Genomic DNA, 19,736 nt, shown 5'->3' on the forward strand with positions numbered 1-19,736 from the left:
CTAAACAATCTAAAATGACACAAAAACAGATTTGGATATATTGTAGTTATACTACAATACAAGTAATTATTTTTCTATTTTGAGTAAAACTATCTTTGAATAAAATACAACTGAATTAAATGCAACAGCTCTTCAACACTAAGTACATTTGCAAAATCTAAATGGGGTGACTGTAGCTCAGTAGGTAGGGTCAGTCATCAGAGGGTCAACCAGAAGGTTGGGGGTTTGATCCCCCACTTCCCTCAGTCATCAGTCAATGCATGCTTGGAATAGACACTTGACAAAAACTGATCAATGCTGCATCAGTGCTATATAAATGTGTATGGATGGGAATGAATGGGATTGGTTATACTGAAGGCCACTTTACACAGCAACCATCACTGTTGCATGTGGAGTAAATGTGGTAAAAAGTGCTTTGAGTGGTCAGACAGCTAGAAAAGCATTGTACTGCAAGCTAAAGTCAATAGTTATTTTTGTGACACTGCGTTACAAGGTGTTGTGACAAGTCTTTAAGGTTTAATAAGTCCCTGAGATAGATGTTCTAAATCAGTGGCTTTAAACTGGTGGAACCCAAAAGTGAGTCGCAGGGCTGTTTGAGTGGTCGCAATTGATTTTAGGACAGACATCTATCCATATATTTTATTTTGCAGGAAAATTATTAAATTCTGATTGTTTTACTGAGGTTTTCACTTCATTATCCTGTTATCTTGGATGTAAATATTTTCAAGAAAGTTAGTTTCCATGTGGTAATTCGTAAATGTCTTGTCACCTTTCAATTTTTTGTTGAATTAATTTCATAAAAATCAGAAGTGTGGGACCCTACTTCACACTACAGTAGGTTGTGGGTTCTATGGCTGGACCAGTTGAGAACCACTGTTCTAAATGGACCTACCTCCTTCAGTGAATTTTGTAAACAAAGCTAATGTATGCTAGCTCTCTGTGATATGATGCTAACTATCCTGTTTTGCTTTCTTTTCACAGATATTCAGAAGAGCTGACAAAGATGGTGAGTGAATTCATCTCAGTTGCTCTGTGCTAAAAAAAAACCCAACTAACCTTAAAAATATATTTTATGTAATGAATTTCAAATTTGTCAGCCTTTGATTTTTTTATATTTTCGTATTATATTTTTCATATTTTCACATATAACACACAACGGTTATATTTTCAGTTTAGCACGTTATTGTTCCACAATCAAGAAGAGTTAAGTTTCTGATGAGATTGGTTCCCATGAGTTGTCTTTTAATTTGCAGGATGCCTGACACACAGTACAATCATTAATTATTGATGCTATATTGGCATCACTAATGTAAGTACAGGACTGTGCAGAACTTTTAGGCATGTTTGGGCCAAACATTGAGGTTGAAGTAAGGGGTAGGTATAATAAGAAGGCTGCCTGAGGGCACCATTTAGAAGGATGGAGGATTGACACAACCCTGGTGTTCTGGATGTCTTTTCACATTACCAGGGACATGGGGAAGTAATCTGTTAAAAAAAACAAAGTCCACACCTTTAGGGCAAAGTAAGGGTTCGATGAGTTAAGTATGCATGTCCTGGGTTGCCATTAGGCTCTGTGGATGTTCCAAACTACTGACGATATCTAGGGGTGTTACAGGGGTGAAAAGGCTAGGACAAAAGAGATGCTGTTGAGCTTGACCTTGGCTGTTGGCATGTTAAGCTTGGCTTTACTCCTCCCCCTTTCCTCCACAGTTGTGGCACAGTCAGCCCAGTGATTAATCTCGAGCGCCCTACATGCCTAAAACTTGTGCACAGTCCTGGATATTATAGTATTGAACATAAAGCATGTCTCATATTCATCATAATGTTCTTCATGACCTTTAATGGAAAAATATGACTCGGGGATTATCTGTCTTTGTGAATTTTCACTACCATTCAACCAAATGCAAATGTTGCCTTCCAGGTGATTCATTGACCTGTCTCATTTTTGGTTTCATTTATTTAAAAGGAGACATATTATGCAAAAATCACTTTTTCGGGCTTTTCTAAAAAAATATGTGCCCCTAGCCTGTCCACAATCCCCTCAAATACCAGAAAAATCAATTTCCTTCCACCCTCTCTTTCTCCCTTTCAGAAAATATGTGCTAAAACAAGCCGTACTCAGATTTTACCCTCATGATGTCACATTGGAAGTAAGCACCCGCCCCCAGGTTTGGTTGGCCCTTCCCACTTAGAAGAAAGTTCCACCCTCTCCTGATCTTCCCCCCAGCTGCCAGCTGAGATGCTGAATATCCTAGTGGGTTACCCTCCTGACTTTAGTCTGAGAGATTGATGGTTCAAATCCCATTCAGGTCCTCATTTTTAGATAAAAGTGTCTGTAACATTGTAACATCAGGAGTGTCACATCCATTTCATGAGAGGAGTGTGGTCAGGGGCATAGTCAGACAGCTAGATACCATTTAATGCCACAGACACAAAAAACAGCTCTTTCTGAGAAGGGCTGAAACAGAGGGGGTTTTGGACATGCAAAAATCCTATACTAGAGTGTTTTTTCAGCAACAGACTTCACAGGCATGTTTTGGGGACCTCTGAGAACAATATAAACTTGTCTTAAAAGGGTAAAATATGTCCCCTTTAAGGACTTTTTTGTTGACATTTACTGTCACAGTGGCTCCATTTCACTTAAATGTGTCCTGTCCAACATCTTTTACATCATTTGGTTACTATAATAAGTTACTATAATAAGAACGCCTGTGTTTTTAAAGTCCAAATATTGGCACATCTTAATGTTTTCGTTAGAGCTTGTACTAAAGATTTAGTAAACCAACCTATCCCTGACATCCTGAGCATTATGTGTTATGTTCTTACATAGATAGTTGTGTTTTAACTCAGACATGAGCTTTATTATTGGTTTGTTTAGCAGGAAACTATGGAAGTGAAGCTCTACTGTCTGATCTACTGCTTCAGTGGTTGTATTTTTAGCATGTTTGGCTATTAACAGTGTTTCCAAAGGGGAAAGTTTATATTACTGTGAAGCCTTGCCAGTGAACAGTTTGTTTATACCCTTTGGCATCACATATGATGAAAATTTCTCTCAATATATCTTTTTATCTTCCTTACATCACTCAGGCACTCTTCCCTTTGCAGCTCTTCCTCATTCCTCTCTCCCATCCTTTTCCTCCTTGCAGCTTTTATCCCATCGCTGTGCCGCTGACAAAGAAAATTTAACTAATGAGGAAACAGCATAAGAAAGCTTTGGCTTCAGAACAGCCAGATGGCCATTTGCTTTTCCAGTGTGTGTATGTGTTAGCATGAGTGCTTGTATGGAGGGGTTTCTCTGCATTTCAAGCTAACTACTCCTCGTCTTAGACTCACTCTTTGCCTGTTTGCAGAAAATGTATCTGTGTAAAGAAGATATCCATTCTCTTCACTGTTCACAACCAAGGCAGTTTATTTAGCTGCTGTTTAGTCATCCATCTGGCCTGTTTTTAGACTTTTTGGCACAAGGGCTCTGTGTATGTGAGCGAACACACAGAGCACTAAATCCATTTATCAAGCATACTTGTAGACCAGGGAGCATAAACATTTTTGTTCCAGATGATTAAACCATTGTCATCATTGCTGTCAATGACATTCTTATCCGGCCTGGAGCTATTCTTAGGAATGATTGTGCTTTTACAGCAGACTGTGGTGTCAACTGTCAACATCTGAAATGCATGCACTGCCTAATTACCAGCTGCTCAGATACAGTATGTCAGCTACAAAACTTACATTTGCATTTTATGCTGGTCTTATCTAAGAACAGACCAGTTGCAACAATGATCAAGCAGCTCTTTGTTAAATCCACTGGTTTTAGAGATATATTGCAAACTGTCTTCATAGAGGCAGATATGAGTATGGTTGGGTGAGGGGCTGGAGAGCAAGAGGAAAGAGAGACTAGTCAGTGAAGAACAAAGGAGGAGGGAAGATGAAACAATAGTTATAATGAAAAATAGCTATTTGATGTATGGAATGCAAGCTGGCAGGAGAGACCCTGTGAGCACAAGCTGAAGAAGATCTATTTTTATCCTTCTCTGTACTGGGGAACGACTGGGGTACTGCTTTAATGAGTGAGAGAGGCAGAAGTGAGATGCTAACAGGGAGGGAGGAAAATGGTTAAAGAAAAAAGAAGGTGCAGAGGGGGAGAGATTGATTTAAAGGGAGACAGGAGGTGGCAGGGTTTGAAAAGGAGAAGAGGCTAGGAGCTGAGAGCGAGAGAGATGAAGCAAGGAAGAGGAGCAAGGAAGGAAGACAGAGTATCCTATATCCAACAGTGCGACAGTAATTGAGTTTTAATTGGCCAAGTTCTGTCTTAACATTCATGGCACAGATTTAAGGGCTGGCCTTCCTGCCCCAAAGCTGCTGAAACAGCAACTCAGAGTGTGTGTGTGTGTGTGTGCATGAGTAAATGTGTGTGCCACATACAGCTTTCATGCATCAGAGCATTTTTGTGTGAGCCATTTTGTAAAAAATAAGCATATCAGCATGTCAAATGGTTTCATGTATGTGTGCATACTGTGTGTTTGTCATCATTATCACAGTTGACTCAAAGCCATTGTTATGCAGCTGGTGGAGTGTTTTAGCAGGAAATAATTCTCTGAAATAGTTGCATCATTCGACAGCACTTAGTTTACTGTTTGCACTCTCAGTGGCACCTCTAATGTGCCACAGTCCATCAAGCTGCTGCAGTTTGAAACTCCATCTTTACAGAAACAATGGAAATGTTATGAAAGAGGGACTTCTGGTTGTATTTTATTGTCATATTTTCTGTTTGCAGTGTGGATGCAAAAAAAAAAAACAAAAAACAAAAAAACCATATATTTGAATGCACATAAAACCAAAAAATGAACTTAAACCTACATCTTTGTATCCATTAGGCTGAAAATTTAAATATACTTTACCATTTGTGTAGGACCTGAATATTTTCAAATTCTCAAACAGCTTTGACCTATTTTTCCCCCTTTTCCACTGCAGCATGATTGCACATGAATATTTCATGCAAAATTACATCTGTCCATGACAGAACTAACTTACAGTTGACATTTGCATTCATGATTACAGGAAAAACACAATGGCCTCCAACTACTGTGCTACGTGTCTAATTAAAGAAGCTTTAAAGAGCTGGCATGCACAATAATAACTCCTGAGGAAAGATTGATTTTATTTCCTCTGACATCATGAATGTCATGAATGCATTTAGACTTTTAACAAGCTGCCATGAACAAGGAGGTTCCTGTCATTCAGCAGTACAATTATGTCCAAATGTTGTAAATCTTTACAACAAAGAAGCCTTGTCTTTAAGGCTCTGCTATATATTAGACGTAATGGCTAGTTAGACCTCCTTTATACAATAAATGAAATATATGATGTGACAAACTGCAGCAATGACAGGGCTGTGTAGTATTGCAGCAAGCTATATGATATAATGCACTCTGTGTGGTTTTCCGTTCATAAGCCCTCAGGAATACTCTGCTTTTCTAAATTGTTGTGTGACTGACAGAAAATCCATCAAATTCAGTGCCTGGTCACTTTTTCTTTCTTGGGCCACAATTCAATCTTTCCAATTTGTCCTTCCCCCAGAGGCCTGGATTACAACTGCCGTGTTGCCTGGACATGCAATTTTTTCCATTTCTTTTGGTTTTTGTTTGGCTTTTTTTTTTTTATTTACACTATGTGGCTAGACATATATTTGTTTTGGATGTCTGCAAAACAGTTTTTATTTGTAGCATCTTACAGTTGTATTTTAGATTCCAATGGTGTAGTTGCTGAAGCTGTGTAAATGTTCAAAGGCTATTTAATGTTAAAGTTACGGTTGGATACATTTGTATTTGTGACCTTAAAATAACTTTTAAGAAAGTAAAAAGTATTTACCCCCTTGGACGTTTTACCCTTTTATTGATTTTATAAATCAATCAAGGTCAATATAATTTGGCTTTCTTGGCAGAAAAAATACAAAAAACTCTGTAATATCAATGTGAAAACAGATTTCTACCAACTAATGTCAATCAAATAAAGATATGTAAAGTAAAATTAGTGACTGCATAAATATAAACCCCCCTCAAATCCGTATTTAGCAGATGCACCTTTGGCTGCAAACACAGCACTGAGTCATTCATTTCACCTTCTACCTTTAGAAAAAGAGGAAGGGCCGGCTGCTGAAAAGCATCCCCACGGCATGATGCTGCCACCACCGTGCTTCACAGTGAAGATGGTGTGTTTGTGGTGATGTGCAGTGTTATGCTGTCCACCAAACATAGCATCTTGTCTGATGGCCAAAAGCATCATTTTGGTCTTATCAGACCAAAGAACTTTATTCCACAAGATAAGAGGTTGGACTGTCGGCATCCCACGGCCCGGGGCTCTTTACAAAGGTCTGGATGCTGTCATGTCATGAGTGACACCTGAAGCAGGAGTTTTGTGCTCATAACATGATTTAAGTTTTTAATATCTGCAATTTGGTTTAGTACAGCAAGAGGGAAGGTCACAATGTGAAAAAGATGATCAATTTGATGCATTTAATTTTAAAATGGTGCATCCATCAGCAGCTGTGAAGTCTGCGAAGCATTTGTGTTGTAAAAGATGAGATTGTTGATGTTTGTGCTGAAAATGTTATGTGTTAATGTGGCGCTGTCCATGGTGCTGACATGTACCACTCTTAGTGAGGGAGAAAGGCTTCAAACAGCTCTTTCTACCCTCTACTGGATATTTGGAGTGATAATCATGATTTCTGTCCTTTAGAGTTTATTGTTGATACTGTGATCATGGATGCTGTTGTATTGAACAGACCAAAACGAGTCTTTTGTACTGCATTCCTGTATGTGACGTAGGCATACAGACGGCAGCGTAATACAGAGAGAGGAGATGAAGTAAAGAAGGTTTCATCTCTAGGTGTACAGTAGGCTACTACGATGTCCTACAGTAACTCTGACAGTAGGTGTAAAGAAGTGTGTGTGGATGAATAAAGAAATAATGCTAATGATTTTATCAGTATTATTAAGGATAAAGATAAATAATCACTGGCTGATAATAGCACTTATAGATGAAAATGATAAGATATGTGCACAGTTGTTTCTATTGTAGTTCTAAATCCATAAATGCATCAGAAGGAGGATTATGATTAAAATGCCAAGTAAGAATAAAATAACATGACTAACTGGAGAGTTATCAGTGGGATAAAACTTATCGATGGTTGGCCACGTACCTTTGCTCATTTGTGTGGGTAGGCAAAGACAGGCTAATTAACTGCATCACCTTCATTGGATGTGTCAACTCCACCATTATTCTACAGTCTAGTTTACAGCCCATTCTCAGTAACCCTGCAGCCTAATAACACAATAACAGATGTGATAACCTTTACAGCTCTTTAATATGCTTACAGTCTGGCAATTAACTGGGAAGATGTTTAATATTTTACACACAGGCTGTGTAATCCTGCCTCACTGAAATGAACAACACAACAGGAGCCTTCTAACTTACATTTTGGTATGATGTTCTTGTTCTTTTCATCCAAAAATCCAACATAATGAATATATTTCTACTGTTTAATGCCAGTCTCTCTGCCATCTTACTAACTTTATCTGTTAGTTACTTGTGTGCACTGACACCTATGCGTTTACCTTCTGCTGTATGCCAACACGTAGGACAGAAACAGAAATAGTGCAAGTGTGTTGGGAATTTTACTCTCATGGATTACTTTGTAACACCTTACCCACAACAGTGTTGTTTACTGAAAAAGAACAGGGCTACTGTAGCTTTCATGTCCAGACATGTTTTGTGTGGACAGAACAGTACTTTATTGTTGCACTGATCATGGAAAACACAGATGTCTATGGTGCTCGTTTCAGACAGGTGGCTTCTGTTCCCACTGATGTGATGGAGTTCATGGAGGGATGTTGATGCCAGGGCCGAGTGAGAGAGTGAGACTGATGGCTGATGCAGCCTCTTTTATATCCACATCATCAGGTTCAGCAGTGGCCCTTGGTTCTGCTCCCAGTGAAAGTACATTTGCAGATCCGCCAGGGATACAGCTATGAAAGATGAAAGTGTGAGCTGTGCATGATGAGTCTTCATTTTGAATCCAAATTAGTGGTACAATGATAGTAGAATAATAATTTATGTAGTGTAATAGCTTATGAGCTGTCTTATGAAACCTACATACCCCAGCTTCATCTGTTTTACAGCGGCATCAAAGAAAAGTGTTTGGGATTCCTGTAAAGGAAGGCAATACAAGATTTAACTGATGCAAGCTGCCCATTGCCTGTTTGTAGATGTGGAGGGTGAATACCAATGCTTCCACTTCTTGTAATGATTCGTGTAGCTTTTGATTTCAACTTTAAAATACTCTGATATGAACACGGCATTAAGTCACTCACAGCAACAACTGCACAGTTCTCCTGGTGTTCAACCAGGGGTGCCAAAACTGTGACGCTAGGTCCATTTTTAATTGGCCCGCAGCAAAGTTTGAAACTACAATGAAATATGGGCCTAATTAGAATATTTATTTTGTGCTTGAATGTATTGTACATCTTAATTTTGACACTGGGAAGTTTTTCTGTGTTAATTTTGTAAACAAACATTTTGACAAGAGGATTTCATCACTGTGCTCTTAGAACTCAGGTGACTTTTCAGGACTTTAAAGATTAAATCCACACAAGTAAACCCAATATTGAACATCTTTTTATCCATTCTTAATCCATTTTAGATGATTAGCTTGGATGCCAACAGTCATATTGTTTTCCGTTCGTAAGGGTCTGTCAACCAATGGCAGGCTGTTCCATCATCATGTCAGGCTGCCTGAGTAGAGCATAATAGAGAGAGATAGAGAGAGAGAGAGAGAGAGAGAGAGAGAGAGAGATTCTGTGATGCAGCCCCCTGTGTAATTGTAATTTTGATATTTAGCAATAAAACTCACATTAGTCTGCAGGAAAACAACCTTAGGGGTCACAGGGGGGCTGAACATTATGATTCTATTTGTTGAGCCATGTTCTGAGGCAACTTTAGAGTTAAAATAATTTGCTAGTCTTCCAAAGCACGGTCTGTACAGAAAGTTTACACTGGTATCAGATCAGTACTCAGTATCGACCAATACCCAAAGCTCTGGTACTGGAATCGGTTTCTGGAAGGAAAAATGATATTGGAAAATCTCTGCTCAATAATGTGATAAATGAAGGCTTTTTTTCCTTCAAGCATAATTAGGATGTTATATTTTAGCTGTCTGATAGTAATCATTTCTGCCATTAAAAATTTTGAGAGAATTGTTCAGAATGTACATTTAAGTTTAAGTAATTTGAATTAAATGTTTAAGGATTAAATGAGGATTTTCTATGAGTTTTCCAGGATTTTTCATGAAATTTGCTTGGAAATTGTCAAGCATTTTCATGGAAATTTTAGGAATATGTTTGTACATTTTGGAAAGCTTCATTTCAGGTTTTGGGGGGAAATTTGCTTTTAATTTCCATAGAATTTTCTTGGTTATTTGAGGAATTTGTTTGTATGTTCCTGTTCAAAGACAAGGCTGAACCTTTAAATTTACATGTCGTACTTATCCCAGATAAGTGGGAGAAAATAAAAATGCATTTCCAAGCAAAGCTCAGGTCTCAGGAGGTTGATAGACTAAAGGTGAGCTTTATCAAAGTTGCCCCATCACCCTGATATTCTTCTGTGTGTGGCCCTGAGTGAAAAAAAAGTTTGAAGTCTGTGCTCCTGTCACAACACAACTCAATATCTTTCCTGACAACTCTGTGTGGGTCAGCCGTGTTTATAGACTTCTGATCCCTGTCTTTTGCACGTTTGTTCTCTTTTTGGGTGAAAATCGTTAACATCTGGACTTTGATGTATTTGTGGAGGGACAGCAACATTACCAGAGAAATTCTCTCAGAGTTCTTACCAGTTAGCGAGTGTTTTTTTCCCCTGCTTCTTGCCTTCTGAGTCATCAGCCATCTGCTAATTAACGTGACAGTACTTGACATAAAGACAGAAAGCAGACGGGTTTAGGGAGGCTTGTTTATCCGCGCTGTCAAGACCAGACAGAATTACAACCTCGCAGCTGAAAACAAGTAGGAGGGTGCAGCTGCGCGTGTTCGGTGTGGCCAAACAAAGCTCTTGACTGTTACTTTGATGAGAGACTCTTTCATTTAGCTCTTAAGTGTTCCCAGCTTTGTGCTTCAGCCTGTCAGATCACCTGCACTCTGTCCTCTTCACCTTCTACTGTCAGTTACTGTTTTCTGTGCTGCAATGCTTATGTGGACTTCATCCCTGTCTGCAGGAATGATATAGTCTCACTTTCTACTGCATTGAATAAGATAGCGCTTTTGTTTCTCAGAAGAGCTATGACAATCTGGACTAGATGCTGATGAACTGAATAGAGGTGGTTAAGTGCCTTGTGGCTGGAAATTAAGGGAGTGAATGCCCATTATCAGCTGATCATCTGCAGGAAGAGAGAAAGAATGGAGGAAGGGAGAGATATGAATGAGTGGTGACTAGTGAATGAGTAGAAACAGTCTTCCTCCTTGAACTTTTGCTGAGCTCCATTTAAAAAAATAATAATTTAACTGCTTTTAACAAATTTAGGCAATTTTTAAAAGTAGGTCTGCAATTTTCATTTTTCAGTGCAGCTCTGTAAGTAGCCTGAGCTCAGCAGAAAACTGTTATCTAATGGTGGAGTCTGGAGGAGGATAAAACTCATGTTGAGGCTGGTTGGGAGAAGTGCAAAAATATCTTCTCCACCAAAAAAGCTTTAAGTGTGGCTCTTTGATCTTGTTTTACTAAAGAAATGTAGACTAGTTCTGATCAAACTGCTGCTTTACTACATCTGAGATAACTGCTACACTGGTTGCAGCCATCAGCTTCTAGTACAACCACACCCACCCGTGACGATTGCAAACTCATGCCAAAGGGGGAATAGTGAAAACATCTTTGTGTCCCTAAAAGCTGTCAGTGCTCTGGTGCTTGCTCTGGTGTTAATAAAGAAATGTGGTCCACTTCTGATCAAACGGCTACTGTGGCTATATCCAAACTAATAACTCTACCAGCAGCCATTGTAGACTGGCTCACACTACAACTACCCCTGGTGGAAGCCATTGCTAAATGCTTCCAGTACAGCTAAACCCCGCCTGTAACTACCACCTTGTTCTCCTCAAATGATGCTAATTGGTTAAATCCGTTTTCAGACCTGGCACAACGCTGTAGATTGAAGCTTTGCAAAATGGATTTGCCTGGTGATTGACATGGAGTCTGAACAGTCCATCTGCTCTGCAAGGTTATGGAAGTTTACCAGATGAATGGACAAAGATGCATGTCAAGTGTGAAATCAGCACAGCTAGAGTTGTCTGCCTGAACCAGCGTGTATGTGTTGCTCCATTTCTGCCAAGTTATCAACTTGTTAGCATAACATGCTGAGTTTTATGACAACTTTATTAACTTTTTAAACAAACTTGAATCCTGAATCTTCCTCTTGATTTACAAAAAACCCCACTGCAGGTGGAGAGAAGTTCAAAACTAAATAATGAAAATGCACTTTTAAGATGCTGAAAGCACAGAGAGGGCGTCAGAGTGACCATAGGAACAGGAGGGTAAGAAGGGGAGAGGGAGCGTTTTTGTATCACTTGAAGCAGAATACTGGATACAGACAGGAAAACAAGACATGTATTGGTTGAGACAGACAAAACTGACATGTGGCAGGCATGAGGGAGAATCATGAGTGAGAGAGGAGGCAGAGCAGACAGACGGCATGATGGCCCTACTGGAGCATTTAGTTCATGCTTTATTCAACAGGAGCCGGTCGATTCACTGGAGCACAGGTTTAAAAAGAGGCTGGAAAACATCTCTGTCAACAGTCTGCTTCTGAAACCAAGTAGAAGTGTGTGAGGGCCAAGTCTCAGCATTTATGCAAATTAAAGTAATAGTCTGAGAGTCCTACAGAAAGAAGTAAGGCCATCTAGTAAAGAGTTGGGAAGAATACCGCTGACTATTTTTCAAATCATCCATTAACCTGCTCTAAAAAACAGAGTGGTATCAGTCTCCTCGATCATGGCCATAAAGAACAGTACATACTTACATGAAAATGATAATGCTGACTTTGTACATTTGTTTTAAAGCCCTTTCTTATGAATAGATTGATCTAGATGGTTCCCATGATTTGAACTCTAGCCAGGTTTGCATTTTCACTCTGGTGTAAAGTTAAAACATGAGGAGATTTTGCTAAACTTGATCAGCCCAAAGGCATAAAAATCCACATTTCTAGATTCAATAAAGATTTTGTAACTTTGGATATTCAGATTCACTGTCTCCAAATTCATTTTCAGTTTTTCAGAGTCAACAGTCATACTGTTTGCATGGCAGATAGCCCACCTGTATACAAACTTCCCAGCTCATCACTGCATCACATATATAGCTCTGCTTGGCATCCTCTCACTGATCTGGTTGCATAGTAGCCACTTGATTAGGTTAAACAAGATCATCTGCTGCAAATAGATTTCATTAGTCAATAAAAAAATACAGAGAATACAGATACAGATGAATGAATACAGATCAGTACAGATGTGAAACCATGGACTGAAATGATGATAATAAACTAACTGTGGCACATGTTGTTCAAAGGATTCCTGTATATGAACATGTAAAGTAATCCACTCTGACTGAAACTTTGTAAAAGTGATCAAACACCTTTGAAAAACCTAAACATCCACTGATTTCACTACAGGGAAACAACCTGGATTAAGGTGTCAGTTAGCTGGGTGATAAATTCTAGGGCTGGGATGATATTCTTCAATCTTGTTTTGATTTTAGAATGATCCCTGTGTAGATTTATTTTATATAACAATTTTAAACTACTGCATTACAAGTACAGTGATTTGATATTATCAATCATTGCTTTTTTCATACAAAAACAAAAGTAAAATCACACAATAAGACAGGTAGAGGAATATGGTCAAATATTAAAAAACATATAATACATCAATCAGTTTTGCTTTATTTTTTATTTGTTTTATTACTGCCCTTTTTTTTCAAGTCGTCAATTTTGACATCCACATGACCTGTTTCCATAAATTCCCATAACTCTTTGGTTACTTTAAAGCATCTATTGTTTTCTTTGTTTTTGGGAATGAGTCCCACCACATCAGCTATCTGATTGGTTATTTGGGTCAGTGAGATTCAGCAGCTTTCCAAACAATGCAGACTGAGATGTTAAGGTAGTGTCCAGAGGGGCTATAAAACCCTAAACAAGCATTCTGAATGCTTTGAAAGACATTACACAGCGGTTTCTTTTCAATTACACACATGCTGCTGATTTCTCTGTCTTCAGCTCTGCAGAAAGATTAATGGACTTACAGTACGTAGTTGGCAATCTACTGTTGCTAAAGCTAACAAGATAATGCTGGATAGCTCAAAGTAGTCAATGAACACTTCAGCAGGCCTTAAAAACAACACCAAGACTCACTGGGTCCAAACAGCATAATCCACTTTTTGTAGATCGCAGATGATGTGTTAAAAACTTTCCTCGAAAACAAAAAACAAAAAACTTAGTTTTCTGTTGTTTTGGTTAGGGATGGAACAACAGATGGCTTATTTCATTATAATTTAATCCTTCCTCATTTATGAGTTGGTTCAATCAGAGAGACTGATGTGGGTCGACAGAGTTCCAGCTATAATGATAATAACCTGACAGACTCTGGGATCCTGAGGAAAGAGAAAATGCAGTGTTTGCTATTTTTCATTCAGCTGCTCTCAGCTCACTGCAGCTGAGTTAATGTGAACAGATATGACCTCGACCCCCGATCACCCAATAGCAGGGGTTTCAGGAAGAAATGCTATAGCTTAAATGGTTGCAGTCTCTTATTCATGGTTAGAAAAACAACATGAAATGGCTGTTTTGTGAAAAAAAAAAAAAGATTGGATGTTACTATCTGTACATCTCTTTATTTCCTCAGTCTTCTTCTCTTTGTGTAATTTGGATTAATGCCATTAAACAGATCATACATAAAGGTGTGTTTAAAGTGAAGTTTTCCATTGTTTTGTTTTTATAAACAATTGAACTTTCTAAATAACACTGAAAATAATTTTACCTTAAAATATTCTGAAATAGAATTAACCATTAAAAATCAAGATGCTTTAGTGGATCAACATTTTGCTGCACACATTTAATCAGAAATGGGAAATTTAAAATTCATAAACTGTCATGGAGCAAATAAAAGAAACAGTTTCAACATTGAAATCAAAACAGGCCTTACAATACATTTTTTAAAAGGAAAAAAGAACTTATTTGGTCAAAGTATATAGATTAGAAGTTAAAGTAACCTTACTATACTAAAACTAGTACTAACTAAACTCGGCTAACAGACAGAGGAGAATGAGAACCGTAGGTGGTATTTATTTTTGCTGTTATAACCAAAAACGCAGACAGGGTTTATAGGCAAGCTCCGCCCTCAGCCTCATCTTCTGGTCACACCAGGAAGGAAAGCACACTGGTCCAGTAACTCAAAGAAATGAGAAATTAATGTAACTGAATATTCCACAATTAGTGACAGAGATTCATACATTAGATGTGTGTTCTTCACAAACGTGATGCATAGTGACAGCTCTAATGCTAACTCAAACCAAAATAACCTGTGTTGTGTGTTGAAAAAAGAAGCAACAAATGTTATAACTTAGAACCTTATTCTGTGTGGCTGCGTCGATCACATATGCCAATGAAGGTACAAAGACAGGGCTGTTCACCAAACAGTCAACAGCAGAATCTATGAAACCTCTTTAAAATCCTTTCACTGTCACCTCCAGGCACCATAAATACTAACTCTAGCCAAAAACCAAAATAGCACATTAACTGTTGATTCTGAAAATCTGACAGAACTCAACATACAATCACTTCATGGATATATTTCACGTTCATTTGAGAAAACTTCCATACAAAGCACTTGGGAAGAGTGGGTCTATTCAAAAGATTCTCAGAAGGTGATTCAACGAATGAGCAGCCTGTCACATTCATGATGCACCAATCAGAGCGACAAGACAAAATGAGGCAGCAGACGTGCAGCTCCAGTGCTAACCTTAGCTACGCAGGCTAGTGCCACCGTAGTGTTTGAATGGCGAATCATGACAGTGGCTAAAATTTATGCCAAAAACTATTGGGAGATGTGCAAAAACATCTCCATAAAGAGAAGCTTTTGGTGTGGCTCTTCCCTCTTGTATTAGTAAAGAAATGTCATCAAGGCCTTATTAAACTATTCTACTTTTCTACAGCTAAGTCTGAGCTAATCACTGCTGTGGCTCATAGTAAACTCAACCCCACCCCACCTGTAACGATCGCAATTATGCTGAGAAAGGTTAGCAGAAAAAAGAAAAAATCTTTTGTGTCTGAAAAGCTTTCAGTGCTGTTCTTTGTTTTTATTTAATAAAGAGATGTGGTCCATTTCTAATAAACTGCTGCTATATAATAGCTGCATATGAGCTAACCGCTACACTGGAGGCAGCCATTGCTAACCACTCACATCACAACTAACCCTGACCATAGCTTCCAACTCATTCTTCTCAAACGATGCTGATTGGTCAGAACCATTCTTGGTTCGGAAGAACTTTGACAACTGGGGCTTTTCAAGATGGATTTGCCTGATGACAGCCTGGCAAATCCGTTTGCTTTGCAAGGTTAGACAAAACTGAGACCATAGATGACAAGCTTTATTTAGCCAAATGTATTCAAAGACTCTCGCTAAGTTTCAGTGTTAAGTAGGTTTTATTATTCTTACTGATTTTCTTAAATTGTTCAGTTATGATGGTTCATCATATAAGCAGAAAGCATTTTGAATTGGAGCAGTACATTTGTGTGCTCTGGCGGCAGATATATGCTGCAGCTCATCACTTAGCGAGTCAGTCAGAATGGTGTCATGTGTATCTAATTACCTGCGGTCTTTATTCACAGACACTGTTGCTAACAAGCCCCTGAGTGCTGCATGCTGAGGGAGATACAAAAGAGGCTAGAGAGAAGAGAGGGGAAGTTCTGTCAGAATGACAGGAGGAAGAAAAACATGGGGACGAAGTGTTTGTGCTGTAGGAAGTGACAAGAAAACCAGGATGTGCTCTCTCTATACGGTTTTATTCTTGGAAATACAAAGAACTTGTTTACAGTATATTAACATCTGAAAAGCCTAAAGTGTAGATGCTGAGGATGCTATCATTGCTTTTAGCTTTCAATTAAGTGTAAAATCCTGCTATTCCCTCATGATAACATTAATCATATTTTTGACCTAAAAACCTGGGGTTATAAATCCATGCTTACACTGAATCTAAGAATAAATCTAAGTGTCTTAGTGTGAAACAGTCAATGTGTTCTGTGCACAGTTAAAAGTCTCAGATGAAGGAAAAGACCAAAATCAATTATTTCTTGCATTTTTTTTTCAGATAAATGGTGTAAATGGCATCAGGCAGGAAATGAAAGTCATTTGCCCAGCTGCTGATTAAATTATCATTTCCAGCCAATCTCATCCAATCACAGCTCATCCTGTCAACACAACAAGATGCTCTGTTTAAATATGACTTCCTTATCACATAATCTGACACTAACGCTGATTGCACTGAGCAACTGCTGTCCTTCCACCACCCTCCCTCCTCCTTTGTAGCCTAAAGCATTAGTTTTCAGACATTACATCCTTATACAGGATTGTTAGCGCTGCACTTTCTGGACAGTCAAAGCATGCTGCCTGGCTCGCCAAGGAGCATCTTTTGAGCAGATCCTCATTACCATGCAAAACTGTATACAGTGCTGTGAAAAAAGTATTTGCCCCTCTGTCTGGGTTAGGGTTAGGGTTAGGGTTAGGGTCTCTGACTTTTTTGCATATTAATCAAGCTTAAATGTTTTGGATCATCAAACCAATTTTTATATTTCACAAAGACAACCCAGTTTTCTATTCAAAAACAACATAGTCGTGTACTGACATGTCTATAGTCGCCATGGTTCATGTTATTCACGCTGCTATGTCACATGTTTTGTTGCTCTGATTGGCCCATGAAGACAGAGACAAAACATTCATCCAATCACACTTTGAGTATTTTTCAAATCCCCTGCCTTTTCCCAAACACTTAGTATTGAAGGTTTCCCAGATGGATGTGTGAAACACATCCATCTGGCGTGTCAGGTTGCTACTTAAGCATGTTAAACATAAATGAATGATGTGTTCAGTACTCCTTGTACTCTGTCAAAAGCTGTCAGCTTTCACTAACAAATGCATTTCAAATCAGTCTGGTTTGTTTCTGCAGGGATAGATATACTTTTTGGTTAAGAAGTGTCAGAAGGAAACACTTCTGTCATGTGATTGAATATCTGAGGCTATATGTCATGTTCACATGATTTTTCCAATGAATGTTTTCAACACCCCACCACACAATAACCACCACAAAAATAAGTAAACACGCAGATGCACAACCATCACTCCTACCTTTTAGCCAAGTGAGTGACCACACAACTGTATGACAAGGAGGTGCTAAATCATCATCTCTTAACGTTGAGACAGTCTTTTATACAACAGTCTCTTACTTGGCTGTCTTGTTGCCTTTCTATGATCATATCAAGCCAATAAACTAAGATGTACAGTATGAACATCCATCTGTGAGAAACTGCACCCCTTCTGGGGAATAAGGCACCAGCTGTTACTGCGTGGTCCACCAAGGAGACAGTTTTATCTTGAGGATAGCATAGGTTGACCAGCACTTGACACCACTGACACCAAGCTTTCTGGGATATTACACTGCTCTTGTAGTAGTGACAAACAGGACCATACACAGAAGAGGTGAGTGGGTTAACTTTATGGTGCAGGAGTGATGCAATGCAAAAGAAAAAGGTGAATAGCATGAAGAAAGGATTCTGTGCAGGTTCCTTTGGTGGCCTGCAGAAGAAAAAATGAGGGAGGGGACCAGAGGGGATTCCAGTTTCTTTGTTCACGGCTTTGGTCGTCTGGATTTGGATCAAAGGCTGGGAGTTAAGATGGCCTTTGAAGACGTTTTTCCTCACCTGGTGCTTTCTGCCTTCTGCTTGGGTAGAGATCTGTCCCCCTTTTTTATTGCTTTTTCACTTGGAATATTTGCATGGCATAAAGAATCTGGAGCACAAAGGTGAAATAGAAGCCTCCCATAAACAGGATTTTTAAAGGAAAGTCTAGAAGGCAAAATTTTAGATTAAAAATTGTGAGGAAGGGATGGTTGCCTTGTATGGCTTATATTAACCTGTACAGTTTGTTCTCTTTATACTGAGGAAATAGAACCATATTATGGAAGATTTACCTTAACTCCTTTTTGTCAGTTATTGCCAGTCAAACAAAATCCTTTCAGCAAATGGCCTCTGATTCATTTGTCTTTTATTTTTTTACTTTTTTTATCTTTCAAGGTAGAATTTTCCTGCCCTCTCTCAGTAGTGAGTCCCCCAGTACTCTTTAACCTGGGTCTCTGTGCTGAAGGCATTTGGCGGTTCTTCTTGAACTAAGCTGCTTTGTGGGATTGGTGGACATTTGGCACCCTCACTTACATCCTCAGTGTTCATCCTCTTCTTTTTCTTCTCCACAACCATCCTCCATATATCGTCTACTGTTCCCGGTTCCCTGTATTTGTTTTAAAATTCAACCTGCCTTGAAAACACCAACGTTATTTTTCCTTCTCAAGGTAAAGGACAAAAATATATCTGGGAGTCAGGGTCTATGCAGATCAAGGAAAGCTTTGTTTGCTGACAAGAATAGTAATTCTTATCTCACAAAGCACCTAGCCGAACAAATTCTACTAAACCAGACTGAGCGCCTGATTCTACAAACACAAGCATCCGAGGTGCAGCTTACATCAGCTCAGCCGACCAAGAAGGACTAACTCCATCCAAGAAAAAACGACTTGATTTTAGCTCCATGATCTGTAAGATGGTATGTTGATGACGAGTCGTTCCCCTGATCAACTGTTGAGTCTGCAAACTTCAGAGAACTAACTGGCAAAATACCTTTATAGTGAAAATGGGAACAACATTATATAATGTTAGAATTGTTAGCCCTCACACTGCCACAGGAACACTAAATTATGGGTACATTAGTATCAGTTATAAAGCCAAAAGAAAAAAATGTAAGGAACATGGCGCATGCGTAAGTCTGCCTAGATCAGGGTGTTCTCACAACATGAGTGACTGTGAAGAAAAGGAAACCAGTAAGAGAGGACACCATGACTACTCTGAAGGAGTTACAAGCTTTTTGGCCATCAGACAAGACACGATGTCTGGTGGACACCAAACACATTGCACATTACAAACACACAATGAAGCACAGTGGTGGCAGTATCATACTGTGGGAATGCTTCTTGGCAGCTGGCCCTGGGAGGCTTGTAAAAGGCAGAGGGTAAAATGATTATGGCAAAGTATAGGAAAATCTTAGAGGACAATCTTATTCAGTCTGCAGGAGAACTGCAGAACAGCTCAGGAGATTTATTCTCCAGCAACACAATGACCCAAAGGGTACAACGAAAGCTACACAGAAATCATTTCAAGACAACATAGGAAATGTTCTGGAGTGGCACAGTCAAAGCCCAGACCTCAATCCAAAGGAGATTGGACTTGTTGCTGGACTTGAAAAGAGCTGTTCATGCCTGATCCCTGTGCAACCTGACAGAGCTTGAACCATTTTTGCAAAGAAGAATGGAGTAAATTTGCAGCATCTAGATGATCAAGCCTGATTAAGACCTATCCACACAGACTCAGTGGTGCTTCTACTAAATACTAACATGAA

General features: G+C 39.0%; 1 protein-coding gene across 1 annotated transcript in view; it reads left to right on the plus strand.

Moving 5' to 3' along the window:
• Positions 1-19,736, plus strand: part of necab2 (N-terminal EF-hand calcium binding protein 2) — a 192,703-nt gene that overhangs the window by 10,742 nt on the left and 162,225 nt on the right. The window contains exon 2 of the mRNA XM_041794674.1: positions 982-1,006. Within this exon, the coding sequence (XP_041650608.1) occupies positions 982-1,006 (25 nt within the window). The remainder of the gene's footprint in view (positions 1-981; positions 1,007-19,736) is intronic.

The sequence above is a fragment of the Cheilinus undulatus genome, linkage group 9 (assembly GCF_018320785.1).
Source record: "Cheilinus undulatus linkage group 9, ASM1832078v1, whole genome shotgun sequence".
Classification (NCBI taxonomy): Eukaryota; Metazoa; Chordata; class Actinopteri; order Labriformes; family Labridae; genus Cheilinus; species Cheilinus undulatus.